At 49.4% G+C, this 25938-nt stretch overlaps 2 protein-coding genes across 3 annotated transcripts in view; both read right to left on the reverse strand.

Annotated features, from left to right (window-relative positions):
- NLRC5 (NLR family CARD domain containing 5) overlaps window positions 1–9480 on the reverse strand; it is a 51254-nt gene extending 41774 nt beyond the window's left edge. Inside the window, exons 1-5 of one of the 2 annotated variants that reach the window (XM_054840552.1) lie at window positions 9390–9480; window positions 8159–8310; window positions 5297–5462; window positions 4461–4761; window positions 503–700 (exon numbers count right to left, since the gene is read on the reverse strand). In XM_054840552.1, coding sequence (XP_054696527.1) covers window positions 503–700; window positions 4461–4761; window positions 5297–5302 — 505 coding nt within the window. In that variant the 5' untranslated portion in view covers window positions 5303–5462; window positions 8159–8310; window positions 9390–9480. The remainder of the gene's footprint in view (window positions 1–502; window positions 701–4460; window positions 4762–5296; window positions 5463–8158; window positions 8311–9389) is intronic. The other variant, XM_054840554.1, reaches the window with a different exon arrangement.
- Window positions 9481–10409: 929 nt separating this feature from the next.
- Window positions 10410–25873, reverse strand: CETP (cholesteryl ester transfer protein). Its single transcript, XM_054840428.1, has 16 exons — window positions 19863–25873; window positions 18762–18876; window positions 17891–18025; window positions 17292–17362; window positions 16153–16240; window positions 15969–16038; window positions 15607–15667; window positions 14891–14982; window positions 14430–14609; window positions 13951–14001; window positions 13465–13632; window positions 11962–12029; window positions 11799–11841; window positions 11644–11713; window positions 11221–11306; window positions 10410–11126 (listed from the first exon to the last, which is right to left on the reverse strand). The coding sequence occupies exons 1-16, from the start codon at window positions 20005–20007 to the stop codon at window positions 11052–11054; spliced, it is 1518 nt and encodes a 505-aa protein (XP_054696403.1). The 5' UTR covers window positions 20008–25873; the 3' UTR covers window positions 10410–11051.
- Window positions 25874–25938: the final 65 nt, after the last annotated feature.

Below are 25938 nucleotides of genomic sequence, written 5' to 3' on the forward strand. Positions count from 1 at the left end.
CTCAGTGGTGGCACATACCTTCGGTATTTCCGCATCGCACCAAAGGCTTCTGATGGACATCTGGGTGACAGATGCCACTGCAGAGTGCCAGGGGAAGAGGAGAGATCTTGAAAACAAATCCTTCATTTCATGATCTGTACTGAGGAGGAAGGCCTCAGTTCCAAATTCACCCCTGAAGAAAGCCCTAGAACTACTACCGTCCATTCTTTTAAGCTCTGATTCTGACAACTCTGCAATGGTTTCTGCTAGATCAACTCCTGAACTGTGTTTCTGCTCTTCCTTTAAAAGCCAAACCAACTTCCTCCTCCTTCCAACGAGCCAACAGTAAAAGCACAAAAAGTGGGGATTTTGCAGCATGGGTGGGAGATCCCCTGGCTAGAGAAACTAAAATGAGTGAGTTCCTTAGCAAAGTGAGGGCTAACGAGACTTTTCTGAAATTCAGAGAGAGAAAGCGAAACAGGAAAGGTTCATCTGGAAAGCACCAAGAACAGAAAAATCAAACCTGAAGTTGCAGTGGCTTCCCCACAACTTGCCGGTGCTGTGGCCAATACGTGGGACATTTGTAGCCCTGCCCAGCCCACGGGCAGAGAAGACAAACTCCAAGAGCACAGCACCCCGGGGTCTGTTCCAGCTTTACGTCTCGGCACAGACGACCTGGCACTCGCATCTGTGCGTGCTTCTTGTTTCTGGCTTAAGTTACCTAAAGGAGTTGGATTGGAAATGAAATACAGTTACTCTGAGCGTCCTGCCCTTGGAATCTGGGGCGCTGCTGGCCAACGTCAAAGGGCAAGCAGCTCCCAACACACACACTGGTACAAACCAAGACCCGCTGATGCGGCACAGCCAGGTTTCAGGCTCCCCACCTGATCTTTTCCTTTCAGATTGTTCTAAAATACAGTTAACCTCTGCTTTCAAGGGAGGAGTGAAACAACTTTTCTCTATGATACTGTCCTGTTTCAGCAGGGATAATTAATTTTCTTCCTGGTACAGTGCTGTGGTTTGGATTTAGGATGAGAATAATGTTGATAACACACTAATCTTTTAGTTGTTGCTCAGCAGTCAAGGACTTTTCAGCTTCTCACACCACCCTGCCATGACACCTCAGGCCACCAAGGAAGAGATGCAACATAGAGATGGGCTCATGATCGAGGGGTGGACTTGACTATGGATGCTGTTGCACAGGTTATGCGTGAATGTGAAACATGCTGTGATCACGCAAGCCGAGCAGTTAAAGCCTCTGTGTGTTAGGAAATATTAGTTGTCAAACTTAGCATAAGTGTTGGCATATCTAACTTAGCGTAAGTGGCTAAATTTGACAAAACTGTAGGCTACAAGCAATGAACATTCGCCTAGATGTATTGAACTTTTGCGGAACCCTTTCCTAGCTAAGTAAAAGAAGGCCCAAGAGCTGGGTCAAGCTGCAAGATAAGGAGGCTACAACCATCTGCAGAAGCAGCAACCTGAGAGATAAGAAGCGGCCCTCCTAGAGACAAAGAAAGACTCAGTGAATAACAGAAAGACCCAGACCCTAATCTGAACTGTCATGTGAGGGGAGGGGAACTTAGATCGTAAGGGTATAATTGCCCAGGGGTTTCTTTGTTCAGGGTCCCTCTGCAGAGGCATCCAGCTTGAGCTGCTACAGCTGCTGTACCACCCAAATAAATTATCTCATAGGACTTAGAGCCTGAAACTCTGCTGTGGGACACCCAGGGTGAAGAAACTTCCTTAGCATGTGGTATGGAGGACAATGGCTGAAATCTAAATCTGAGGAGGCCTGGCATCGATTATATCGCACTCCCACAAACCCACCAAGGCAAGCGCCACGTGCTTACAATGGTGGAAGCAACTACTGGATGGCTGGACACCTATCCCACGCCCCATGCCACCACCCAGAATACTATCCTGGGTCTTGAAAAGCAATTCCTGTGGTGACATGGCACCCCAGAAAGAACTGAGTCAGACAACAGGACTCACTTCCGTAACAACCTCATAGACCCCTGGGCCAAAGAGCATGGCATTGAGTGGGTGCATCACATCCCTTACCATGCACCAGCCTCTGAGAAAATCGAACAATACGATGGACTGCTAAAGACTACCCTGAGAGCAATGGGTGGTGGGACCCTCAAACATTGGGATGCGCATTTAGCAAAGGCCTCCTGGTTAGTCAACAGTAAGTGGTTTGCCAATCGAGCTGGCCCTGCCCAATCCAACCCGTTACACGCTGTAGAAGGGGATACAGTCCCCGTAGTGCGCATGAAGAATATGTTGGGGAAGACAGTCTGGGTTACTCCTGCCCGGGCAAAGGCAAACCCATCCCTGGGATTGCTTTTGCTCAAGGACCTGGGTGCACTTGGTGGGTGATGCGGAAGGATGGGCAAGTACCTCAAGGGAATCTGATTTTGGGTGAGAATAGCCAATGATTTAAATTGTATGATGTTAATTGCTACATAATATTACATGTCATCACCACTATGATTGCTATATGCCATAACAATGGTATTACATTAAGAATCACCCAGATTAATGAAGAATGAACTTTGATGAAACTGAACAAAGTGCAGAAGTGATGAAACCAGAACTGGCTTTAGCAACAAGCACCCAGGAACTTCCTCAAGACTGATATCTCAACACGCAGAGCTGAGCATGGACTGCACCAGATGCATCAGCTACAAGTTCCGGATGCAGCATGCAGCAATCCACCATCACACACTATCCCCTGCCCTGAGAGACTGGTGTGACAGATGGAGCCCAAAGTCATGGACTAAAGGAACTCAACAGACATTTGGTGGACATTTATGAACATTTTACAGACATTTCACAGGGGTGGTCCATTGACTAAGGGAACGATAGCTGTGGGTATATATCAAAAGACAGGAAAAGTGATGGTGATTAATTGCAACATCTTGGAAAGTGTGGGACCTGGGCATGACATAGATGGTGTAGAATAAAGGGTGGATACTGTCCTGGTTTCAGCAGGGATAGAGTTAATTTTCTTCCCAGCAGGTGGTACAGTGCTGTGGTTTGGATTTAGGATGAGAATAATGTTGATAACACACTAATCTTTTAGCTGTTGCCCAGCAGTGAAGGACTTTTCAGCTTCTCACACTGCCCTGCCAAGGAGAAGGCAGGAAGCTGGGAGGGGACACAGCCAGGACAGCTGACCCAGACTGACCAAAGGGATAGTCCATACCATATGATGTCATGCTCCGTATAGAACTGGGGGTGGGCCAGGAAGTAGGGCAACTTGGAAACTTGCTGAGCATCAGCTTTGGGTGGTGAGCAATTGTGCTGTGCATCACTTTTGTATATTATTTTATCATTATTATTATTTGGTTTGTTGTTATTTATTATTATATTGCTGTTGTTAATTATTATTATCATTACTACTATTCTCTTCCTTTTCTGTCCCATTAAACTGTCTTTATCTCAACCCATGAATTTTACCTTTTATCTTCTTTTCGATTCTCTCCCCCATCCCACTGCGGGTGAGGAGCAAGCTAACGGCTGCATGGTTGTTTTAGCTCCCCAACAGGTTAAACCACGACAGATACACAAATTCAGAGCGTGGGCAGCTTTGGCTGATCTAAAAATCACACCACAGCCAAAAAGGGAAGCTCTAATTTTTGCCATCTCACAAAGGAGTTTCTTTCATGAAACCGTTGGTGGAGTCAGTTAGCAGCCCCATCAAGAGCCTTTTCTGACTCACTGCATTGCTCAAGCTGCCACAAAACCCCCACCCAGCACAGCCAGCCCCACAGACAACATTCACAGAGCTTCAGAGGGAGATCCTGCTCAGGCCAAGCAGGAGTCCGCACACCACCAGGACTCTTCTGTTCAGATTAACTCATGCCTGAAAGCATCACTCTCCAAAATCAGATGGGAAGCCTTCATATATATATTCCTCTCACCGTCATTTGCAGCGTTTCCCAGCTGGTATTTCTAACTCTAGCATCAGCACGAAGCAACAGAGAACAAGGCTCCACACAGGCACATGTGCTGTGCCACAGACTCATGCAAAATCCGTTCAACTGCTCAAATATCCTGACCCTTGCCCTGTGTGCCAGGTAAGCAAAGTAGGCCAGTTCTGGTGCTGGAAGACTCGATCTATTTCTCCACCGCTCACCCCAGTCTCACTCCAGCAAGGTGGAGCAATAGTGAAAAAGCACATCTGACAATACGAACTATTGCTATTTGCTGGCAACAACTATTTTTTGGAGGAACTGATCTTATTCTAGAGATTACGGTGAAAGACAGAGAGGGTGAACCAAGAGGGAAGTTACATCATTTTTTAACTCTCTTGTAGCTACCTGGACACCACAGAGCACACTGTCACCTCTCACTGACCGTGCAAGTGAGACCACTGGTGGTCTCGCTGCCTAGACTGGCCTGTTGGCTATGGGGGGCCAAGGCGCTGGCTGCGTTTGGAGACAGTCAAAGGAAGCTGGCCCAATCTCCGTTACCTTCTCCTGCAAAACTTATGAGCAGCGTCTCCAGATCCAGGGGGAGGTCACACTCCATGCAGAGGCACTGTGTAAACTCTTTCCAAGTGGCAGGGCCAGCCTTCTCCAGCAGGTCAAGGAGCACTGAGGCTTTTATTTTGCGGTCAGTGATGCCATCCAGGCCACTCAGGGCCACCTCTGGGAGGAAGCGCTGGGAGGTCGTGAACAGCCAGTCGAGACAGTGACCGAGGAACTCCACTAGCTGGGGGCGGGCGCTTGCTACGGCTGCTTCCAGGTCTAGATCATCATTCTGAAATGAGGGCTAGAGGGATGAAACCAGAAGGGTAGCAATGGGCATACGAGCAAGAGATGTTCACCCACACAGCCCTGCTGTCGAGCAGCCAGCACAGCCCTTGATGACTTGATCTGCTTTTCTACCCCTCGGTCCAACTCAGCATTTCTTATCTGCCTTACACTCACCACGTCATGTGGCAAATCCCAGCCCAGCCATTATGTGGTGCAAGGACCACAGCGCTTGTCCGTGCAGTGCCTAATGCAGTGGCACTGCGAGGGACAGGAGCAAACGAGTCAGTGTCTCTGGCATCAACCAGGGAGAAACTCTGCTGACATCTGTATCGCTGTGACGGCCATCTGCCAAACATAACATCTCAGGCATTTTTCACGTGCAGCAGGATCTCGGGGGAGGCATGGGACTCTAAGAACAAGGTATTTCCCTGAAGAAAGAGCTCAGGCAGATGCTCTTGCTGTCCAATTTGCAGCAACTCATTTCCACTTTGGTGACAATATGTCATACTACACTACACTTCCAGCAAAATCACACGTATATGGTCTCCTACCTGCATTGTTGCGTGATCAGCCTCCTCTCAGTTGTCAAAGGCAAAGGTGGCTTCTGCTCCATATCCTGACGAAGAACTGATCTGCTAGTGGCAGCTTTTCAGCACACAGTGACACCCCAACACATGATGCATGCCTTTATGCGGTTGCCTCACTCGGTGCAGGTGCCTAGGGATAACAACAGAGCAGGATGTAGATACGAAAGGGCACAGGCAATTACACGAGTCCCAGATCTAGAAGTTCTGCCTTTGATCCTGAGGTCAGCCGTGGTGCTTCTAATCTCCAGGTAGCAACCTCAATCCACTCCGGCAGCGACCACAAAGTTCAGACATTTGAGGATCCACTACTGGTGTGACTGTGGATCTGAGGGACCGAGCCTTGTGCCCCAAGACACAAGTGAACGCAGCCTTTACAGGAACACTTCAAGGAAACCACAGCTTTCCTGGCGCCACTGCCTGACTTGAGCTGGTCTGCTATGCCAACCTGCTGCTCTTAGGAGCAGCTCATGGAAGTTGATGCAGAAGCAGCAGCAGCTTGCACAAGTCAGGCAGTCAGTCACGCCAGAAAAACTGTGAAAAGCTGATCCTCTGAGGTTACACAGCTCTCATGAAAGAGTTTCAGGTGTAGGGGGCTGAAAACACCACCAGTGCCAGTCCACCCGCCACTCAGCAGAGATGGCAAAAAGGGAACTGTTTCTCCCCGCACTGCAGCTGGCACTGGCCGATGTCCAACCACTCATACCACAGGGAAAGGGATGAGGAAAGCGATTACTGTCCTGCATGTCTCCAAACACCCTGCAGCAGGACTCCAGCCCGGGCTACAGCAGCATCAGGGCCGTGCCACTGTGCCATCCCCAGCAGACCTGCCTACACTGATGCTGAAAGCCAGCTCCAACTACAACTACCACCACCACGTTTGCAGAAAGGCTGAGAAACAGAAATCAGAGGGAGCAGCCTCCACCACCTACCTGCCATGCATCTAGAGGGGACAGTCTTTCCGGGTCCAAGACTGCTGCACTGCGTGTAGTGTGCAAAAATTCCCAGTTGCTGTAACACCTGAGTTTATGTGGGTGCGCAAAGGAGTGGGGACGGGACCAATCTAGTTTAGCAAAAAGCCAGTCATGAGCGGACACACGCTCTGGGTGGAAACATTTCACCCCCTCACGAGGCTGGTGCACGCGTCGTCATTCCCCAGTAACTGCCGTTTCCCGAGCAAATACCTTCCTGGCCGAACAGCAGCAGCCACCCCACCACTACCAGGGTGCTGCAGAGCCCACCTTCTCCAGCATGCAGCCCTCACTCCACAGCCGTGCTCTCCTCCGCACTAACCATTCAGCATCTACAGTAAAAGTAAGCCACCTGCCTTCAGGGTTTCTATTTTTGCTGCCTTCTTGACCTGACCAAGGAGGAAAGTGCAAGATTTCTATGGAGCGAGGGAAGAGCTCAGAAGTGGCAGACAGAAGGGCACTCTGATAGAAAGAGCCAAGTCCTTCCCATCTGAGCACAGACAGCTCCTAATTCGTGCACACCAGGTTGGGGCACAGGAGGCAAAACTGCCCAAGACGTTTGTCCCACTCATGTTCCAGAGGATGTCCCTTCTCCCAGAATCCAGCACTGCTGGATGCAGCAAAGGGATCTGACCCGACTGAGTGTGACAGCAGAGGACTGGATGGGAAGGACCTAACCAGTCTCTTCTGCTCCTGCGCCCTGAAAGCCAAGGAGACATCCAATAAAAGCAAAGCTGGTGCTACTGTATGCTCTTTTACTAACCTCTGGCTCTTCAGGTCAAAACAACGTCACAAGTTAGTTGTTACACAGAATCACCAATACGCTGTTCTAATACAGTATCACTGCAAGAAAGACTCTACCCGGGTTCCCGTTCCAGATCAAGCTTTCAGGATGCATTACATAAAAAATGAGGCAGCTCTGGGATCCATCAAAATGTGAGTAAAAATCCTGGGTTGTAAAAATTCTCTGATGCCTCTCATTCACTAACAAGAGCAACAAAAAAGTTCCTAGTGAAATGCTAAGAAAATTGGGCTTAACCAGAACCAGTGTCCTCCCTCAAGCCATTTCCATGATGCCAAAAACTGAGACTCTGAACCTTACCGGAAAGGACTCTGCAAGCTTTCCTTCAAAATGTTTTATTAGTAAATTAATTTCATATTATCAATGATACAAATAAAGAATGCTAATAGTAGCAGATGCATTAAAAACTAAGGAAACAATGTTTCAAATAACTAGAAAGTTTAAAAGAAAACATTCCAAATTTAAACAAAGTGCAAAATAACAGGGCTTCCTGCAAAACAAACCTCATTTCCCAGTAGCCTGACCAGCCAGCCTTTAGGGATTGACATTTTACATTTCTCAAGAGCAATAGAGAAATCTGTAGACAACAATGCCCTGACTTTATTCCCCTGATGACCGAGAACTTAGTAAGACTGTATTAAAAAGATAAAATGAAGCCAACGAAGACTGAAAGCTGTTCAGACAAAGGGTAGACTCATATGAAATAATTAAACTTGTATTCAAGAACAAAACACTGACAGGTTAGATAAAAGCTCAGGCAACACTGCACAGCTCCTACACTAGTACTGCTCTGCTGAATCAGACCACCAGAAACAATGAGCATCGACCTCTAGTAAAATCACTCTGAGCTCAAAACGAAGCACAAAAACCTCCCAAGAAGAGCCAGAAAACTTTTAAGCCTTAACTCTTACCCTCACCCTTCAAATGCACAAACACTCTTAAAACATATTGCAAAACCACGCCTCGCCTCCCCAACTCATTGACACCATCCCCAGCGACAAAAACTCCCCGTTGCAAATCTACCATCACATGCTCTGAGGTGTGCATACAACTTACCAAAAGCCCAGAAACACAGCAGCCGCACTGAAAAGAAAGTGGGGGGGTCACAAAACAAAGGAGCTGGGGGACAATGTCTGCTGTCTGGATTTCTCTGCTTGCTTAACCCACTGCTCTTCCAAGGCATACAGCTCTTCGGTGCCTTCTGGGGCCTGATAAGGAAAGGACAGAATAAAATGAAAGTAAAAATAGCTAGGAATTCCCCAACTGCAATGCATCTGTGGTAAAAACAGTGAGATGAGCAAAAATACCCAATCGATCCAAAGAAATGGGATTCGGGGGCAAACACCCTCACTGGAGTAAACTCTGACTTGGTTGTAGTTAAGGCTCTCGCAATGGAAATATTTTTATTTAAATGCACGGGTCTGATTATTCTAGGATGCAGGGAAATATTTATTTACTGTTTCCATTATGTCTAAGAGGAAAAAAAGCCTTTCCTTTGGAACAAGGTTTAAGTGAGAATGTAGTAGATGTGAATGATTTAAGGAAAAAATCCCAGATTGCTAGATAGAGCAGTGTGCACAGAGATCTCCAGATCTAGCTAGGTAGGGTGCAAAAAACAATGAAATATTAATATTTCTCTAGATGCCTGAGAAGTTACATTGGAAAACCAAATGCAGCCTCCAGCCGAGTCCCAGACAAGGCAAGATGGCACACAGCGCTGTTTCAAAATTCGTTTATCAGAAAAAATAATAATGATCGGGTCCAACACCACCCACGCTTCCGGACAGACATGCTTGCTCTGGTCGTCCTGCCTCAAGCCCGGTGCTGTGGACGCGGCAGCCCTGAGGGAACCGGGGTGGATGGAGGGGCCCAGGGCGGTGAGGAGCCGCTGAGGAGGCGATGGGCAGCACCCACGGCCACGCTCTACCCCATTTTCCTACCTTCTCTGCCCGGATCTGGCCCACCAAACCTCCTGTTGGCGCTTCCACCAGAGTGGAAGCTGCCGCAGCGCTACCAACGCAACCCCTTTATGGCCAAACTAGCGATTCAGTGCTTAAAAATCCCCAACTTCACCCTATGACAGGTTCCCATCATTACTCCAGCTAGTAAAAGCTGCGATATTGGTTTGCTCCCAGCACCTAGGAGCCAAAGTCACCTCCAGCAATGCTTCCGACCTTAGACTTGCACATGGGGAAGCAAAGGGCGCAGCCGGACCTCCAAATCTGAACCCTCACGGGGTGCCCCAGCACGACGCCTCCGCCCCGGGCTGCCCGTCCGCGGCACTCACCTGGCTGCCAATCCGTCTCCGTGTGCTGCCATAGCGGCGGCAGCAGCAGCTCAGGATCGCCGCGCCGCGGCCGCACCGAAACCGAAACCGCCCGACGGCGAAGTTGCTTTGCCGAGAAAGCACATGGGGCGGCCGCGGCTCCGCCCCAGGCTCAGCCCTGACAACCACCACCAGCGCCCCGAGAGGCTGCGCCGCCATTTTGTGGAGGGGCTCGCGGCGAGGCGCCCCTCAGCGCCCGCTGGGGGGGGCTGCGCCGCCATTTTGGGGTGGGTGCTGCAACCCCCAGGGAGGTAGCTCAGACCGTCGGGGCTCCACTGGCCGCTTTCCCACTTTTTCCCCCCTTCAGCGGAGTCCCCACTCCCCCCCTGCAAGGGCAGCCGTTTTGCCCAGCCCCAAGGGCTTGTCACCACTGACCATCCCCCAGCAGAGACCTTCCCCCTGGCAGGGCAAGGGACGTCCAAGGTAGAAAAAAAAAAAAAAGGCAGGTGTTATGCCATTTCTTTTTTATGAAAACTCATCACTCTAGTGGGATGTCATTCAGAGGACTAGAGGGCCCTGGCTTGACAGAAGCCAGTTCCCATAGCCTTCAGCAGACATTGCCATGCAGAGAGGAAAAATGTCACCTCAACATCACTGGCTTCGGAGCAGGAGGGAGCACGTTAAACTCAGCCATGGTAGGGGAGCTCAGTGGCCTCTGGCTTTGGGAGAGGAGCAGGTGTGAGAGGCTGGCTCAGGCCCCAGGGAGGACATCCATGGACCACCATACCCAGGGAACCCAGGAAGCCACAGCCATCCTGCTGCCAGCCTCACAGGGCTCTTTGTGGAAGCCCCAGCTTCAGTATGGCTTTGTGGGGGAGGAGAACATCATAATATCATCGTCTGCCTTTGTTAACATGATCACCATTGCAGTCTTAGGGAAGCATGAATTGGTACAGGAAAATAACTGAGCCACTTCAGATAAAGTATTGCATTGTAGTAGCAACAAACAGGAACCTGCTGTTTGAGTAGACACACTTTCACTTATCTCTTTGGCTTCCTTTTTATTGCTTTTCTCAAGTTTGCTTCCACTGTATCAACAACACAGGCATAACACTTTGCTTAGAGCTCTACACAGTCCACAGACTCTGTAAAGAAAGTACCCAAGGCACAAGATCTCTCCATTACTGTACTGCACTGTAAATCCACATCCCATTTATTTCTTCAGCCATACCCAGGTCCTTTAGCATAAGTGGTTCTGAGCTTACTTGGAGTTATTTGAGTTGAAGTCTATCAAAATCAGGATGCTCTTGGCTCATGGTAGAAACAAAAACCCAGGATCAGCACAAAAGATGCTACGTTTCCAAAATGTAACAGATACCAAAAGGTGGGCAAACCCCGTTTCTGCAGCTCACCCAGAGCCCACGCACTTCGAGGGTCCAACCCTTACTCCTAAGCTCAAGTCCTTTAAAGATCCTGAAAAAGTAGCATGCATTGAGGTGCAGACTGCAAGATCTTTGCAGATGAAAGGCTCTGTGGAAATACAACTGTAATGAAACTGAAGCACTTCTCAGGAAAAGAAAATTCAACTGCAGCTGATTTAAATCAGCTCGTCTTTTAATTGGTTCACACACAATCTTTCTGTTTGAACACAAGTTCCTGCACCCCTTTATGAAGAGAGCAGATCTATAATCTTTTCTCAAGAAAATCGAGTAGCAAATGATTTGGGAAGCTAAAGTCAAGTTGTACAATTACATATCCCTAAAAAGGAAAGAGAGAAAAAAAGTATTATATTAGTTTACACCACATTCCCAATAAGGGCTTTGAGAGTCCGATATGTCCACACTCTGCTTACCTTTCTTGTGATGATCTCGGGATTTTTGATCTCAAATAGATGAAGCCCTTTGCTGTTCATCAGTGAAGTCAAAGTTGGTTCGATCCCTATGGAATCAGGAAACCCATCCAGTTACGGTTACAGCCATCCTGGCTCACTGCTTATCACATACTACAACCTTGTCTGCCTGTTGCCGAAAGCTGATTGTGCCCCAACGCCCCATGACCTTCAGCCTAACTGAAAATTCGCTTTTCCTTTGTCCCAGCCATTTACAAAGGGTTCCCCATTCCCCAAGCGAATGCAGCAGAAATTCGCATCAGTATTGTGGTTCCCCCCCACCAGCTGTCAGAGTTATTGAAGTATTTTTTCAGTGCTCAGGTTTAGGAGAGCTGATGTTAGATGCCTTACGGAGTAGGATGGCACTTCCCCAAAGGGAAAACTCACTTGAAATCACTTCGGGGATCCCGACAACAGAGATCATTGTCTGCAGGAAGTTTCTTATGGATGGATCATTCTGAAAGCCAGAAAATTCACATAAAAAGGTTTTAAAGACATCATTTAGCCACAAACAGCCTAGAGAATACTTTTTTCGGACTTACCCCACTTGGATCAGCTGTGCATTCAAAGACTTTAAACTCTATCCTGAAGGGAAGGAAAAAGGGGGGAAAAAAGTCACCAAGGGCTGCAGACATCCTCTTTTTGTGCTGCTCAGACATGGGCTGAAAGGGGCAATGAAATCCCCCAAGAGATCACAGTACTGACCTGGAGTCCAAAGGGTGCAAAATGAGTTTCTTTTCTGCATAGGCAGCTTGGACAGTGACTGTGATTTCCTGCACAGAGATGAACACAGAGTTGAGATGTAGCTCATCTTGCCTTATAGCAGGGAGTTGCATTTGGAAATTCTGGTTTACTTTCTATGACCCAGATTTCAACATCCTTCTGGCTTTACCTCCAGATATTACTAAAGAAGGTCAGCATTTTACTTCTCCATTTGCGTACAACAAACTCCTGCCTGATGCCCGCAGCCTCAGCCTGTGGGGCTCTAGACTGGCTCATCCACAGGACTGATGCTTTTGCTGTTCTGTGAGCCAAATCCTACATAAGGAAGGAGATGGTTACGTAGGGTGTTGTTTCCCAGGGACCATCTGTCTCAGCGTGAAAGATCATCATACTGGATGCGAGGCCAGCCCCAGGGAGTACTGTTACCATAGTGTTTTCATTTATAACCAAATTTAAAAAGAAAGCATTTTTTTGAGCAAAGGCTCATTTTCTCACTTTTGCTTGTATGCAAGCATTTGTTAAAAGGAATGTTTTGTGATCCAGTTGCAGGACACAGACAGGGGTCTGGCAGGCCAGGAGCAGATCACATCCTGAGGGCCACAGTTTTAGGAACCACCTCTAGTTCAGTGCTTCTGCAGTCCTACTGGAAATTTGTTTCAGGATATCGTCTGGAGTACCAAAACCAGCCATGTGTATTTCCCCATAACACCGTAACGTGGGATACTTGCAAAGGGCAGGAGGGAATTATTCTCAATTACAGTTTAACCCTTTAAAGAGTCTGGTCTACCCTCAGGCAGGGATTTGCTTTTGTGCAATGTTTAGTGTCCGTACCAGCCCACAAATACAAGGCTGGACAAACATACTGCTTTCTTGTGGTGCTACTCGTGACAGCAAGGCTGTTGGCATTTCTTTTTTCTGCCTCCTTAGATTCAGTATGAAGCCGTTTGGGGTAAAACACAGTGTAAACAGGAACTTTCATAAAGGCATGCATAGAGGAAAAGAAATGGAGCTTCACATTCTTCAGAGCTGTATCTTCATTTCAGAGACAACCATCCTCTAAGTGGGAGGCCAGAGCTAGATCTTGGGAACAAGGAGATTTCAAAATAAATCCATTCCCACAGTGCCTTCATTCTCTCCTAAAACACCTCAGCTAAAGGAGTGTCACTGTGTCCGACACAGGTTAATGGGGGCTCATCAGAGCTTTCCAGTGCTGCACTTACCACCTTGCACATCAGTGATGGGCTGGCCTAATAGAGGAGGTGTTGAGCCAGCAAGGTCACTGTCATCGTTCCCAGCCTCAAATGTTGAGGACAGAGATGGGAGTGCTGAAAGGAACTGATAGGCCTTCTCCAGCTGCCACAGCTTAGCCACCACCCCATCCCAAAGGGCTCCCCTGCCATTACTGTCCCTGAGCACCAGGAGTGGTCCAGACTCAAGGCAGAGCCTGTCCCAAGGTCTTCACAGTCAGGAGAAGCAAGAACTGACCTTCTCCATGTATAGAACCATCAGGGGCTCTTCTCCTGTGGGAAAGATGCTGACCTCCACTGCTACCATGGACTTCACAACTGTCCCTTCAGGCTGAACAGAGATTTGGGGATGGGCGAGACTCCACACCTTGGCCACAGAGTCATTGTAGGAGGTGCCTTGAAAAATCTGGTCAGATAAGGAGCAACAGAAGAGTCAGGCTTTTCCCATACCACGTCCCAGTTTCAAGCCAACTTGCCACATAACCGTGTCCCTTTTGTAGTCCCCAATTCCTCCTCCAATTCAGACAAGCCCCGTAACTCAGCCGGGTTTCAGGGAAGCTGTGCCAGCATGGAGGGAGAAGAAATCCTCCTTGCAAAGCACAAGGGTTTCTCCATCAGTCCCTGGTTTTCCCCATCAGGCCCACCCAAGACTCCAGTTGTGGAGGAAAGGATATGAGATGTTACAATGCAACAGAATCCATTTGTGAATAGGACCAGAAGTTACCATCTGCACTGCCTTCTGCTGAGCTTCTGTGCCTTCCATTTCAAACAGCGCCTTCAGAAACAAACCAGAAACAGATTGTAGAAAAATAAAATACAAGGTTATGGTTAGCCCTGATGCAGGCTAGATGGGGCAGAGCACTGATGTGTGGCCTGTGGCCAGTTCTGAGGCATGGCTGAGTCCCTCCTGAGTTCACCACCTTTCTACCTCAGTACTCCCACAGGAAATGATGTCACTTTACAACTCAGAAGACAAGTTTTCTATCAGCTGGTGTATCAGCTCTAAGGCATAACACTACCTGGTAGCACGTACTTGCTAAGAAGGTATGAATTTCTGACCAGGATCACATGTAGTGGCTGACTATAGATTTCTATCTTCTACAGAAATTAGCTCTCACCAAAATACAGTATTTAGAGAATTTTTTACTCTCTCCCCAAAATACAATGTATGAGGTAAGGAGGGAACCACTCTGAAATAGTCACCTGCAACTTCTCTCCTCTGATGGTCAACACCAGGCGCTTATCTAAGAAAGCTGCCGAAGCCAGAGAGTTGAGGATGTGTTCGGACAGCCAGAAGTAGAGCATTCGGGACTCGGTCAGCAGTGACGGAGAGAAAACAGAGTCACTGAAGACATCGGAGTAGTTCTCATACAGGACAAGGCCCTTTAAAGGAGAGCGAGCGTGTTGGCCGTGACAAGCAGCAGGGAGACAGGACAAAACATCAATACCAGCATTTTCATTGCAAGGCGAAGGCCTGGCTGGCCTCAGAGCAGAGTGCAAGCTGCTTGGCTGGGCGAAAGGCTGGCATCAGCACACACTGCACGCTTACCTGTGGCAGCAGCGCAGCAGCACTGCATGGCAGCAAGGGACCAGCCCCTCCCAGCCCTCCAGCAAACATCCTCGCCAGAAAACTTTTGATCTCTGAGCAGCCCAGGTTACTTTACCTTGTGATGTGATTCTAAGTAATTTGCTTTTATTAAAGGAACTGATGCAAGGGAGATATCAAGTCTGATATCCTCATCCTGGACAAAATTCGCTGCAGGAAGAAAACACAAAAACCTCACATCAGCAATATGACCTTAAGCAGAGCGTGTGACTGTCGCTCTTAGGACTTGCTGCAGAAGGTGACTGGCACTTATAAAAGGACACAGGGATGGGACTAGGGGTCCCACTGCTTTGGGTGCTAGCGCTGATCCTGCCACTGCTCATGGACTCAGTCTCTCCACTGGGAAATACGGGTAATTACTCAGTTTTACATTCTGCTCCTTTTCCTTGGTATTTGGGACTGGGAACCATGGGAAAACCTTCAGCGAGCTGATACGGATGCTGTAATATCTCAGCCCCAGTACTCCAATGCATGTCCTGTTCTAGCTAACATCAGTCCTTCTACAGCTATCCCACACCTCTGGTCATTACGTAATGAAGGAGAAATACCTTATGAACTGAAAAGCGTCTTTCAACCAGAGCAGTCACCCTTAAAAAGAAATCAACCTGATGCAGAAAATACAAAGCATAGCATTGCTAAGGTTTACTTTGCTGACAGCCCAGGATCCCATGCCCATTTTCAAAGGACTTTGATGGTGTGGCTAGTGCCCTGCTGGAGCTCAAATGTAAAATGTTGTATATAAAAAAAAGAAAGCAGAAACCCAAGGATATTTACCTGCTAAATCATGTACAAAATTTGCCAGCACCTGGGCGAGAAAGTTTATTTCATTGCACACCTACAAGAGGAAAGGAGAGAAAAACTGAAGGTGGGAGGGAGAATTTTGGGTTGAGAGTGGAGCTGGGCTGCACGGTGAGACCCAGGGGCTGCTGGTCAAAGTTCTACACCATCAGAGATCCCAGTGTCAGCACAACCTCCCACCATTCCAAGCTGGAGGTTTTACAGATTCTTTTTGTCTGTCTTATTTTTTTGCAAGCACTAAAAGCGTATTGCTATTATATTGTGGGCATACGTGAGCAGAAGAGCGTGTAGCATACAAACTGGCCTTTCCTCCATCTGCAGGCAGTGGCTGACCCTACCTCGCTCTTGAGAACAAGCTTCAGAGTGAATGAGATGAAATCCGTGAAGAGCTGCTTCAGCCAGCCTGGCCTGCACAAGACAGGGAGCACGGTCAAGAACCACCCAGCGATCCTCGTGGTGGGTGATGCTTAGGGACCACCAGCCGGGCAAGCGAACCCCGATTTTGAAGGGGGACAAACTCACTCCTTGTCTCCTTGGAGGTGAAGTGTCAGTTTGTGGAAAGTCAGGTAGCAGTCCGAGGCATCAGCAGCCACTTGGTCCTTCTGGCACACTGCACAGGATGAAAGAAAAGAAAAAATAGCTAATTTGCTAGTAAGACAAGGAGGACGAGTGCACTTTGCAGGCACTGCAGCCCTGGAGCAGGGCATCACTGCAGAGGGGCAGCCAGAGTTCCCTACATGTCCCAGGGGACGTTTCCAAAAGACTCAGACCCTGCGGAGTCAGGGCACATGGAGCTACCTTGCACCTGGATGAAGGGTTTCAGCTCACAGCTCTGGCCAAGCAAGTCTACCAGGCATCCCTGTTTGTGCTTCATTGGGATACCTGCCAGCTCCTGTCCTCAGGGACTCGGTTGTCCCCTAACATCACCCAGGAGAACCTGGGCAGTATGTGCAACCCACAAACCAGAGCAGGGAAGGAACTTAGTCGTATTGCAAAAAGCTTGGAAATTGCAATATACTGAGAGCTTCGTGCTGTTCTCCTCCTCCTGGGAGCTTACCAGAAAAATGTTATTTTGAGGTAGGAAAATATATTTTGATGCACACATAATAACCCTCATCCCTTATGGGAGGTGGAGGAGCGCAGTTCGCCTCTGTCCCCTTCTAGTCTGTCTATAGACATTCCAAAGGAAGAGGCTTCATTTCTTAGAGCACACCTTGGGCCTGACCTGGAAACAGCTGAAAAGGTGGACTACAAGGAAGTTCAAACCTCCTGCACCAAAGCCCTCATTTGGCTCACTCTTTTGAAACATCACTTTTTCCAGTCATCCTGAACAGCAGGAGATGAAAAGCTAGTCCTAAAGCCAGTCCAGAAGGCCAGATCATTCTTCACTTGCTGCTGGTGTACTTTGCTGAAATGATTAATACCAGCTTCCTCTGCTTGATCCGTTAAAACTATGAGGTCTTTGAGGGCCATGTAGTCTCCTACCCTGTGTGCACAGGGCAGCAGTGACCCACTTCCAGCCTCCGGATGCCACCTGACCCCCCCCAGAGGTGAGCACAGCTGGCCTGGGCTCGCTGCCCACCGCCCGCCCCATCCTGCTGCTTTAGAGGAAGCACGCACACCAAGACCCCTGCAGCTAGTGATCCCCAGCTGATACTTACTCAGTTTAATGTTTATCTGGAGGTCAATGGAAGACTCGATTTCAAAATCGACCGAATGAGAAAGCTGCAAACTGTAATGGCAGAGGAGAGGACATTTAGCAACGCGTGCTGGGAGCAGCTTCTCTCTGACCACACATCAGCCGCAGGGTGGGTTTTATAACACCTCTCACGTCGCTCCTTGCACTGCGGTGTGTAAAACCCTGGCACACGGCAGCCCATCTCAAATACTTGGGCTTTAAATCATTGCAAACCACTGCCTTAGCTGCACTTAACAGGAGCATTAAACCCATTTTTTCCACTCAAAGATTATAGAGCAACGAAGGGAAGCAAAGACAACAACTTGTACGCTTTGGCCATCTTGTCTCCTCATGCAAGGGGTGACGGTGAGGACAGAAAGCAAGACGAGGAGAGCAGCGGTGGGGCTAAGCAGCTCTGCTGGCGTATCCAATCTTGCCTCTCTCAGGCAGTAAGCGATGCTGCCATTGCTAGCGAGCAAGAGGAGCGCAGCCCCTACTCGCACCACGGGCCAGTCCTGCCTGTGGGCAGCAGCAAGAGCTGGGGCCGCAGTGCTCTGCAGCAGCCAGCCCCCAGGTACTTACAACCAGGCCCCGGCGTAGCCGTAGGTCAGGGTCCCTTTGAAGAAGGCTGTCACGTTTTTAATGTCAATGTGAATGGCATCGTTCTCCTTGAGTTCCACCTCGCTCTGCTCTATGGACAAGTCATTGACCTGGATGCTAGAAACAACAGAAACGCAGTTTGCCCCCAACCCCAGGGCTGTTTTCTGTGACCAGGCAAGACACGTTTGCTCCTGAGGACGTGGGGTGTTAAGGGGCCTGTGCCAGCTCCAGGAAGCGCACAGGAGCTTTTGCAAATCACAAGAGGCCAACACACAAGGACAACGCTGCTTTTGCTCAGCCTCAGTGCGCTGCTCCTCCCCCACGATGATAGCACCACGAGGTGCAGGATTACTTTAAATAGGAAACACAGAGCAGCAGGCTTTATTACAGTGCTCTGTGTCAGCCACAGCAGGAAATCCATCCTGCGTTTGCATCGCTGTATTTGTTGTCCCCAAATAAAAGTTAGTAATGCAGCAAAACACAAAGCATGGCCAAGTGACATCCCACTGACAAGGGTGGCTCTGGCAGCCCCAGCCAGGTCCCCTCTGCCACTCAGTGTCCCACGGGCACCATCTGTTGGCAATGGGCCCCAGGAGCTCCAGAGCTCCCGTCCCCGTTGTCAGAGACGTGCTCTACACACTGCCTTGCTGTCTGCCCACCGACTTGGGAAAGCTCTTAAATAATACATTAACGTCCAAATTGTCTGCAAGTCATAGATCAGAAAATGTGCCTGCCCTGGGCCAGACCTTTGCTTTCACCGGGAATCGCTGGATCAAAGCTCCCTCCAAGGCCAGTTTCCGTTCCCCTCCATCAGCCTGCGCCTCCCCCAGCACAGAGACACAGAGACACTCACTTTGTTAGCCCGTAAGCCACCTTGCCAAGGAGCCGCATGGACCTTTCCCCAGTGATGTTTGGGAATTTGGCATTTCTGAATGCCGCTTGAATGACCTGCGCTGTTTCCTGGTTCACTGTCAGTAGAAGAAAAGGGCAAAGATACCAAACTGCAACCTCTCCTGGCTGCAAAGGCAGGCCTGCACCCAGGATTAAAGCACCACAGAAGAGTTTTATCAAAGTAATTTCTATTAGATTAAGGAAATACTAGAAGTAGCTTCAGAGTAAATATAAAAATAATAAAAAAAATCCCTAACTTTAACAGCTGATGGCAGCAGGGAACAGCAGTGTGTGGGGCTCAACAGTCACCAGCAGGACCATTCCCAGGGAATCAAGCCCAGCTTTCACACTCTGCACCTTAGGGGCAGATTTTGGAAAGGTCGAGGCTATGCCTGTCCTTACACCGCACAAGCTGTTGACTTTGCTCTGTTGCTGCTGCTTGCTTGTATTGCAGACAGCTGGTGGGTCTCCAAAGGAAAACTTCTGAGAGTTTCTGTACCCATTTTCCTAACATTATCCAGCCCATTCCAGCCCCAGGCACGTGCTTGTACAGGATTTTTTCCTTCCAGAAATACCCTCTCCCAGCGTGGCCCAGCATCCTCCTCTACATGTACCACTGTCGGAGTAGATGGGACAGAGCTGTTCCCACCCTTTGCAGAAGCACTAATTATTCTTCCCCCACCCGCCAAGCCCCTAAATCCTTGCAAATAAACCCACAGCAGCAGAGAACCCCTGTTTCTCCCCTTCTGCACACCAGTCCCAAGAGATGAGATTACAACGAGGTGAGCAGACACACATTTGCTCTAGCTCTTCCCACACACCAGCCCCCAGTGAGGAACAATGTTAAAACTTTGGGCTACGGAGAGGGGTTGGGGACTGCTTTCTAGCTCCTTTGCGAAGTTATGCCTGTTCAGTTCAGGTGCCCCAGGCAAGTATTAATACCTCTTACTAGATAAACCTTTTCCACAAGAGCCAGGGAAGCAAAAAACCCCCTCACTTGGCTGATCTCTCACTAACTTCTCCTGATGGGGGGGGAATGCAGCCCCATAGAGCAGGCACTTACACAGCAATGCTGCGGGCTTGGTCATCCTGCAGACGATCCCTGTGACGCTGTAAGGGAAGGGCCCGAACTCACAGGCTGCCGCCACACGGACGAGCATTAGCAAGATCCCGAAGGTCCCCAGCCTCATCCTGTCAGCCCAGAGCATCTTCAGCCAGAGGGGAGAGTGCTGACGAGATCGACTGACTCTTGACTGTGGCAAAGGCTGCTTTCATACCTCCAAGCAGAGCTTGTTCGAAGCAGGACATGACCTGCTTCCTCCAGTTATCAAAACTCATCACACACTTCCTAATCTTCCTATAGTTTCCTTAACACTCTTCAAGTCACACGCTGCCTTCGTCCCACAGCAGGCACTCAGGCTGCAGGACTTGGCTCTCCTGCCAAGACCGCTTTAACTCAGAGCATGCACGTATCAAGGCAGGAGGAGAAAGCTGGAGATGGAGATTGGAAGGGGATAAAGTCAAGGGAGCAGCCTCGCACTCTGCCTCCAGCCAGTTCATTTGCTCTGCACACAGAAACATTCCATATTTTGCATTCCTGCAGCAATTTCCCAGCAAAGCCCTGTTCAAAAGGTACCTACGTTATTAACCGTTTCCCCCTCCACTGAATTTAGGCACACTGTGGAGAAACTCAGGCATGCTCCTGGGAAGGGGGGCCCTCCTGCTGCTGGGTGAACCCACATCTCCCTGGAGAGCTCTATGATCAGAGGACTGGGACACTCTCTGCCTCCAGGCTGGATTTTTGAACAGTCTTTGGTTTGCCATCTTCCAGAGGGGGAAGAACCACTAAGCTAGAGCTTTTCACACACCTAACATCTCAGCCACTATTTGGGAAGAGTTAGAAACCCAAGTTCATATCCGCTCCTGGTGCGGACCTGCCCTGCACACCACCATCCCCCCCGGCACTCCTGTTGTGGTGCTAGGGCCCATCCCAAAATGAGCTCCAGGACAAAACAGAGTGAGGTTATTTCAGCAACGAGGCTCCCAGCAGCTCCCATGAACCATTTTGCCAGCAAGACTGATGGAGAAAAGGTGAAATCTCAGCAACTCAGCCCCCCGAGCAAGAAAAGGTGCCAGCCTCCCTCCTCTCCCCAGCAGATGCCTCATCCTCCCTGCGCCGGGTGAACATGTTTCCTCCGGGGAGCCCCGCTGTCCAGCGGCCCCCACCCTGCCCCGCTGTTTTCTTCCTGAGTTGAGAAAGTGAATGGCCTTGGGTACCCCGCGGGAGGCACTCACGGTCACTGACCCACCAAGGGAAACTGAGCATCTGCAGGCTTCCTCCAGACTTCTCCAGGCAAACAGCACGGTGGGCCAGGACAGGCTGCCTGCTGTGAGCTTATACTGCGCGATAAACAAACAATTAAATGTTGGAAGCATACACAAATATAGCAGGTGTCTGACCAGTGTAGCTCCCGCATGGCAGCCCAGCGCCATTGCTTCAGCCGCTGTAGCATCCTTGCTGTCCTGGCTAGGTCTTTACAGGGAAGCTGCAAAGGGCATGGGCATGTTACAAAAGGATTTAAATTCAAGAGGCTTTAATCTTGCAACGGCTCCAGTTTCTGTCCTTCAGTTCATGGCTCTCACATGCCCAGCTCTCCCCAGCAGCTCTCAGTTCAAGGGATGGTGGTGCAGCGGCCAAGACCTGGGGTGAAGGAGTCCTGCAGCCACAGCAGGAGAGCGTACGTACCCCCAGGCACTGCAGTGCAAACGCGTCAGAGGCAGTGAGGCACTTAAATTGGCAGTCAGACACAATGCTGCTGGGTGTCACGCAAGAACATCCGCCTGCATCCTCAGCACAGCTTTTGGCAGAGGAACAACACATTCCCATTTATTGCAGGCCACAAACTCAGGAGTGTTGCACGCAGTTTAGGTTTTGCTGGAACAGATCTGGAGGAGACACTGCAGGAGGGCAGCAGCCCTGCTGAGACTGATGTCAGCCACTGGAAATGAAAGCAGAGCAGGACTCAGGAGGCCACCGCCACCCCTCTGCCCAGCATGAGGGCAGCAATTTGCCCCAGCATGAAGGAAAGGGAAAAGCAGGACATTTTGATACAGGGGTATTTGTCAGTGATGTCCCAGGGTAGGTAAGGACAAAAAGACCAAGAACCCAGAGCCAATGTGCTGGTCATGGTAGATCTAGTGCATTCATGGCCCTCATGGGCCAGCTCCCCGCCCACCACCGCTTCAGAGGCTACTGCTGGCAGATGACCTGAGCCAAGAGCACAGGAGGACAGGGGACTGCCGGGCATTGACCTCCAGCAAGAACAGGAAGGCTGGAGACTTTCCGCCTACAGTAGCAAAAGCATGTGGAACATGGAGGTGCTGCGAGCATCCCTGCCCTGGAGTAACCAGGCAGAGGCCAGGACAGCGGGGATACAGCAGCCCAGCCTCCTCCCAGTGCAAGGTCAGGCTAGCAGGAGGCAGGCCAGCTTTAAAAACCCACAGAAAGGTTAAATTCAGCTAGCAGGAGACAGGGCAGGCTTTAAACCCCAACAAAAGGTTAAACATCCAAGCTGCTGTGTAGTGCTTGCAAAGGGAACACTGAAAGATGTTGTGATAAACATTTGCTGTGTAAGGCCTTATCTGAAGGCCACGCACACACACGTGCTCACCACCTTGCTGGGGATTGTCCTATAACCAGAGCTGTTTTTCCCCCCACACAATCCAGAAGTACATCACAGCACCATTAATCTTCGTGCTGCGTTGACCCAACCGTTCAGTGTTACCCTGCAGCTGCTTCCTGCAGGAGCCTTCTAGGTAGCCTGGCCACGCTCTGCCCCTCCAGCACTCACAGCAGGTCAGCCCCTGGCTGGCAGGGGGGGCAAAGCCCAAACCCAGCAGCTCCCATCTCACACAAATCAAATGCTCAGCAGCACAAGGCCCTGGTCATCAATCCCACACATCCAGCACCAGCCCATGGAGACCACAACCATGTACGCCTTGCCCTGCCCAGGGCTGTGCTGTCAAGCTGCCAGCAGCAGGAATCTTGGGTTGAAAAGACTCAGCTGTGAAGAGAAGTTATTTCTTACAGTTAAAATTGTGACTATGTCAGGCTTGAATGTTAGGCAGCAAATAAATTCACAAACTCCTATTTGTTAATTGTGAGATTAACAGGCTATCACTTGGGAGGCAAACCACCCATCAAGGTTTTTGAACAATGAAGTTTCACATGGCTTTCCACAAAATTCTCCTAAAACCAACCTGACTCCTTCTCTTCCCTACCATAACCTCCAAAACACAAAAAATAAGCTGGCACACCCAGGTGACCCTTGGTCAGCCCCAGCTTTTCATAGCTGAGGCTGCCAAGGGCAGCTGGGTTGAAGCCTGGAAGAACAGCCAGCTGTGTTTCTGCACACTCTGCACTGCCAAATCCAGACTGAAAGAGCAAATACAACTTTCAGTGCTAATTTAAGAAATCCGGGTGGTTCTTCTGCAGCACAGGCCACTGAGCAGACACAAGCCATGGGCCTCAAAGCAGCATCTCCCAGCATTTGCCCAACCCTCCTTGGCAGGCAGCTGAGCATTACCTGACCTCACAGCAGGCCTGGTTTACCTCTGTGATACATGTTCAGATGACATCAAATACTAGCAGACATTTCAAGAGCTGTTAATGAGGCAGAAGGGATGGGATGAGGTGATGAAGGTGCAGTTGGCATGTTTGGTAACACGATGGGGGAGTAGCCTCTGGCTGGCCCAACACCTCTGAGGACAGAGCCTTTGGATGCACAGCTCTGCAGATCCCACCAGCCTCACAGCAAGAGATGGATCACAGCAGAGACCAGAGGGCACATTGAACACGTTGCTGGGCAAGCACACAGCCACTGGGATGTCCCTGGCTGCTAAGAACAGGGACAACAAGCACGTGCGCAAATGAAGCGGCTCTTTGGAGAAAAGGGGAAGTTTCACACCACCACCCCCAGCTTATCTGCTCAGCCACAACCTCATTCTCGTGAGGTTTTTGTTCCGTAAGTTGGTGACAAACAGGACAAATAACTCCTCAAGTAAGCAGCCTGTTAGAATTTCCTGCAGCAAGAAATGCCTGGGAAGACAGACTGTACACTTCTTCCTCAACTTGTTTTCCAGCAAGGACAGATCTGCTCTCAACTGGGGGAAGATGCCAGAGGGTATCAGGAGACAAAGCAGCAGAGAAGCTGGGTTTATTCTGCTGCTCACTTCACCACCCAATGGACCATCACCACCTGCACAGCCCCCCTGCTTTCAGGGAGGCCAGCACACACCCAGGGCCACATCAGTACATTTGCATGCACCAGTACATTTGCACACAGCTGTGCTCGCAAGCATGAAGAGGGATTAAACTAGCAGCAGAGTCACACAGCTTGAAGTGTGAGCCAAGACAAACCCAGCTTCCTAAACCCTTAGCCTCAGGGCCCTTTCTGTTCTCTGCAACTTCTGTCCCAGCACAGGGTCATGTTATTCCCAGAAAACCTATCTGGCATACTTACACACTTCCAGCAGCCTTGCTCTGGAAGTTTCAAGGCTCATTTTTTCCTGAATTCCCTCAGCTAACAAAGCCCATGCTCAGTGTCTCACCCACAGCTGGCACACAGGCTGTATCTCCTTCCTTGCCCTCACTATTTACATACCTCATCACTACATTGCCCTTCCTCTAAGCTGAGCTATCTCACAGCTGCTACTGCTCCTGCAATCATCCCTGCTTGCTTCCTGGGGAACCTGAGACCTTCACTGGTCAGTGAGCAGTAACAGGAGTCAGGGCCATGCCACCAGCTCCATGTAATACCAGGCCCTCAGCCAAGCACTGCTCTCACTTCCCAGAGCTCCTGCCCAGGTGCAGCACTGGCAGCTCTCCGCAGTTACACGGTATTTACTGTCACATTATTTGCTCAGTGTCCTCTGGTGTAGGCACAGCTCCCTCCACCCCAACAGCAAAGAGAGATACGCCTTTCGCTAAGCCATTAAGGAAACATTCTCTAAGGGCCAGAAGCCTCAATGCATACCTCCAGTGGCATTAGCTATGCTTAATTAATTTTCTAGTTAATTTTAAACCAATCTGCCTGCTTGTGGGAGTAGCAAAAGCCTCAAGACAGCAACAGATGTTTTGCTGTCTCTGGTAACTTCCCAGATTAGACATTTCACAAGTAATGCAGCACTCAGTGCTGTTGCCTAAACCATACCAGAAGAGTTTGTTTCTGGTCACCAAGAAATGCTCTCTCTTCCCGAGACTGGGCCCAGGCACATCTCCGTTGATTTAGGTGCTTTGGAGATATCCGAGTGACCATTAGATACGCCCAGAAGAAAAAATTCATCATCCAGCAACACACTGCTGAGCACAGGTAGACCTATACCACTGGCAAGGCAAGAAAGAGGGGACACCACCTCCTGGAACATCCTCAGAGGCTTGTACAGGATGTACCTGAAGTAATAAATTACTTCATTCTAAGTATTTACAGAAGACTTTATTGCTAAATGTTACCACTTTGTGCTACCCATCCTCCTCATCTCCAACAAACTGAAGATGTGGCAGAAAAATACGTGATTAAGCAGAAAAACTACTTGTAAGATGCTTGGAAAGGAAACCATTCAAAGCCAAAGAGACATCAGTAAGACTGAACTTGCTACCACAGGTAACACCAACAAGCCATGTTCAACATCAATCTGGTCTGAAGTAGCAAGATCAAGCATTACCAGTTAAGACTGTTACAACTGCTTGTACCAACTCATGCATGTCAGCCCTGACAAGACACTCCTAAACAAACACTGCAGGTAGCACTGAGGAAAAGCACTCCAAGTTTCATGGGTAGCTGTTGTTCCTAGACAGCACATTTCAAGGCAAGTTAAATCCCTGAGCCAAGATAACACATTGCAACACCACCAAGGCACATTGGGTTCGAGGGATCAAATTCCAATCTCTCCAAATACCTGCAGACTGACCACAGCCTTTATGCCAGCAGCTTTCAGCGAGCAGACGCAACCTACGAGCTATCCAAGGCACTTCAAATGCTAAAGGCTGCTGAAGAATACAGAAAGGAGCTGAGTTTAAGGCTCTGTGAGCATCTTTTGCCCTCATATCCCATGTGATTTATCATGATTTTTCAATAAAA

Source organism: Grus americana, chromosome 13, assembly GCF_028858705.1.
Source record: "Grus americana isolate bGruAme1 chromosome 13, bGruAme1.mat, whole genome shotgun sequence".
Classification (NCBI taxonomy): domain Eukaryota; kingdom Metazoa; phylum Chordata; class Aves; order Gruiformes; family Gruidae; genus Grus; species Grus americana.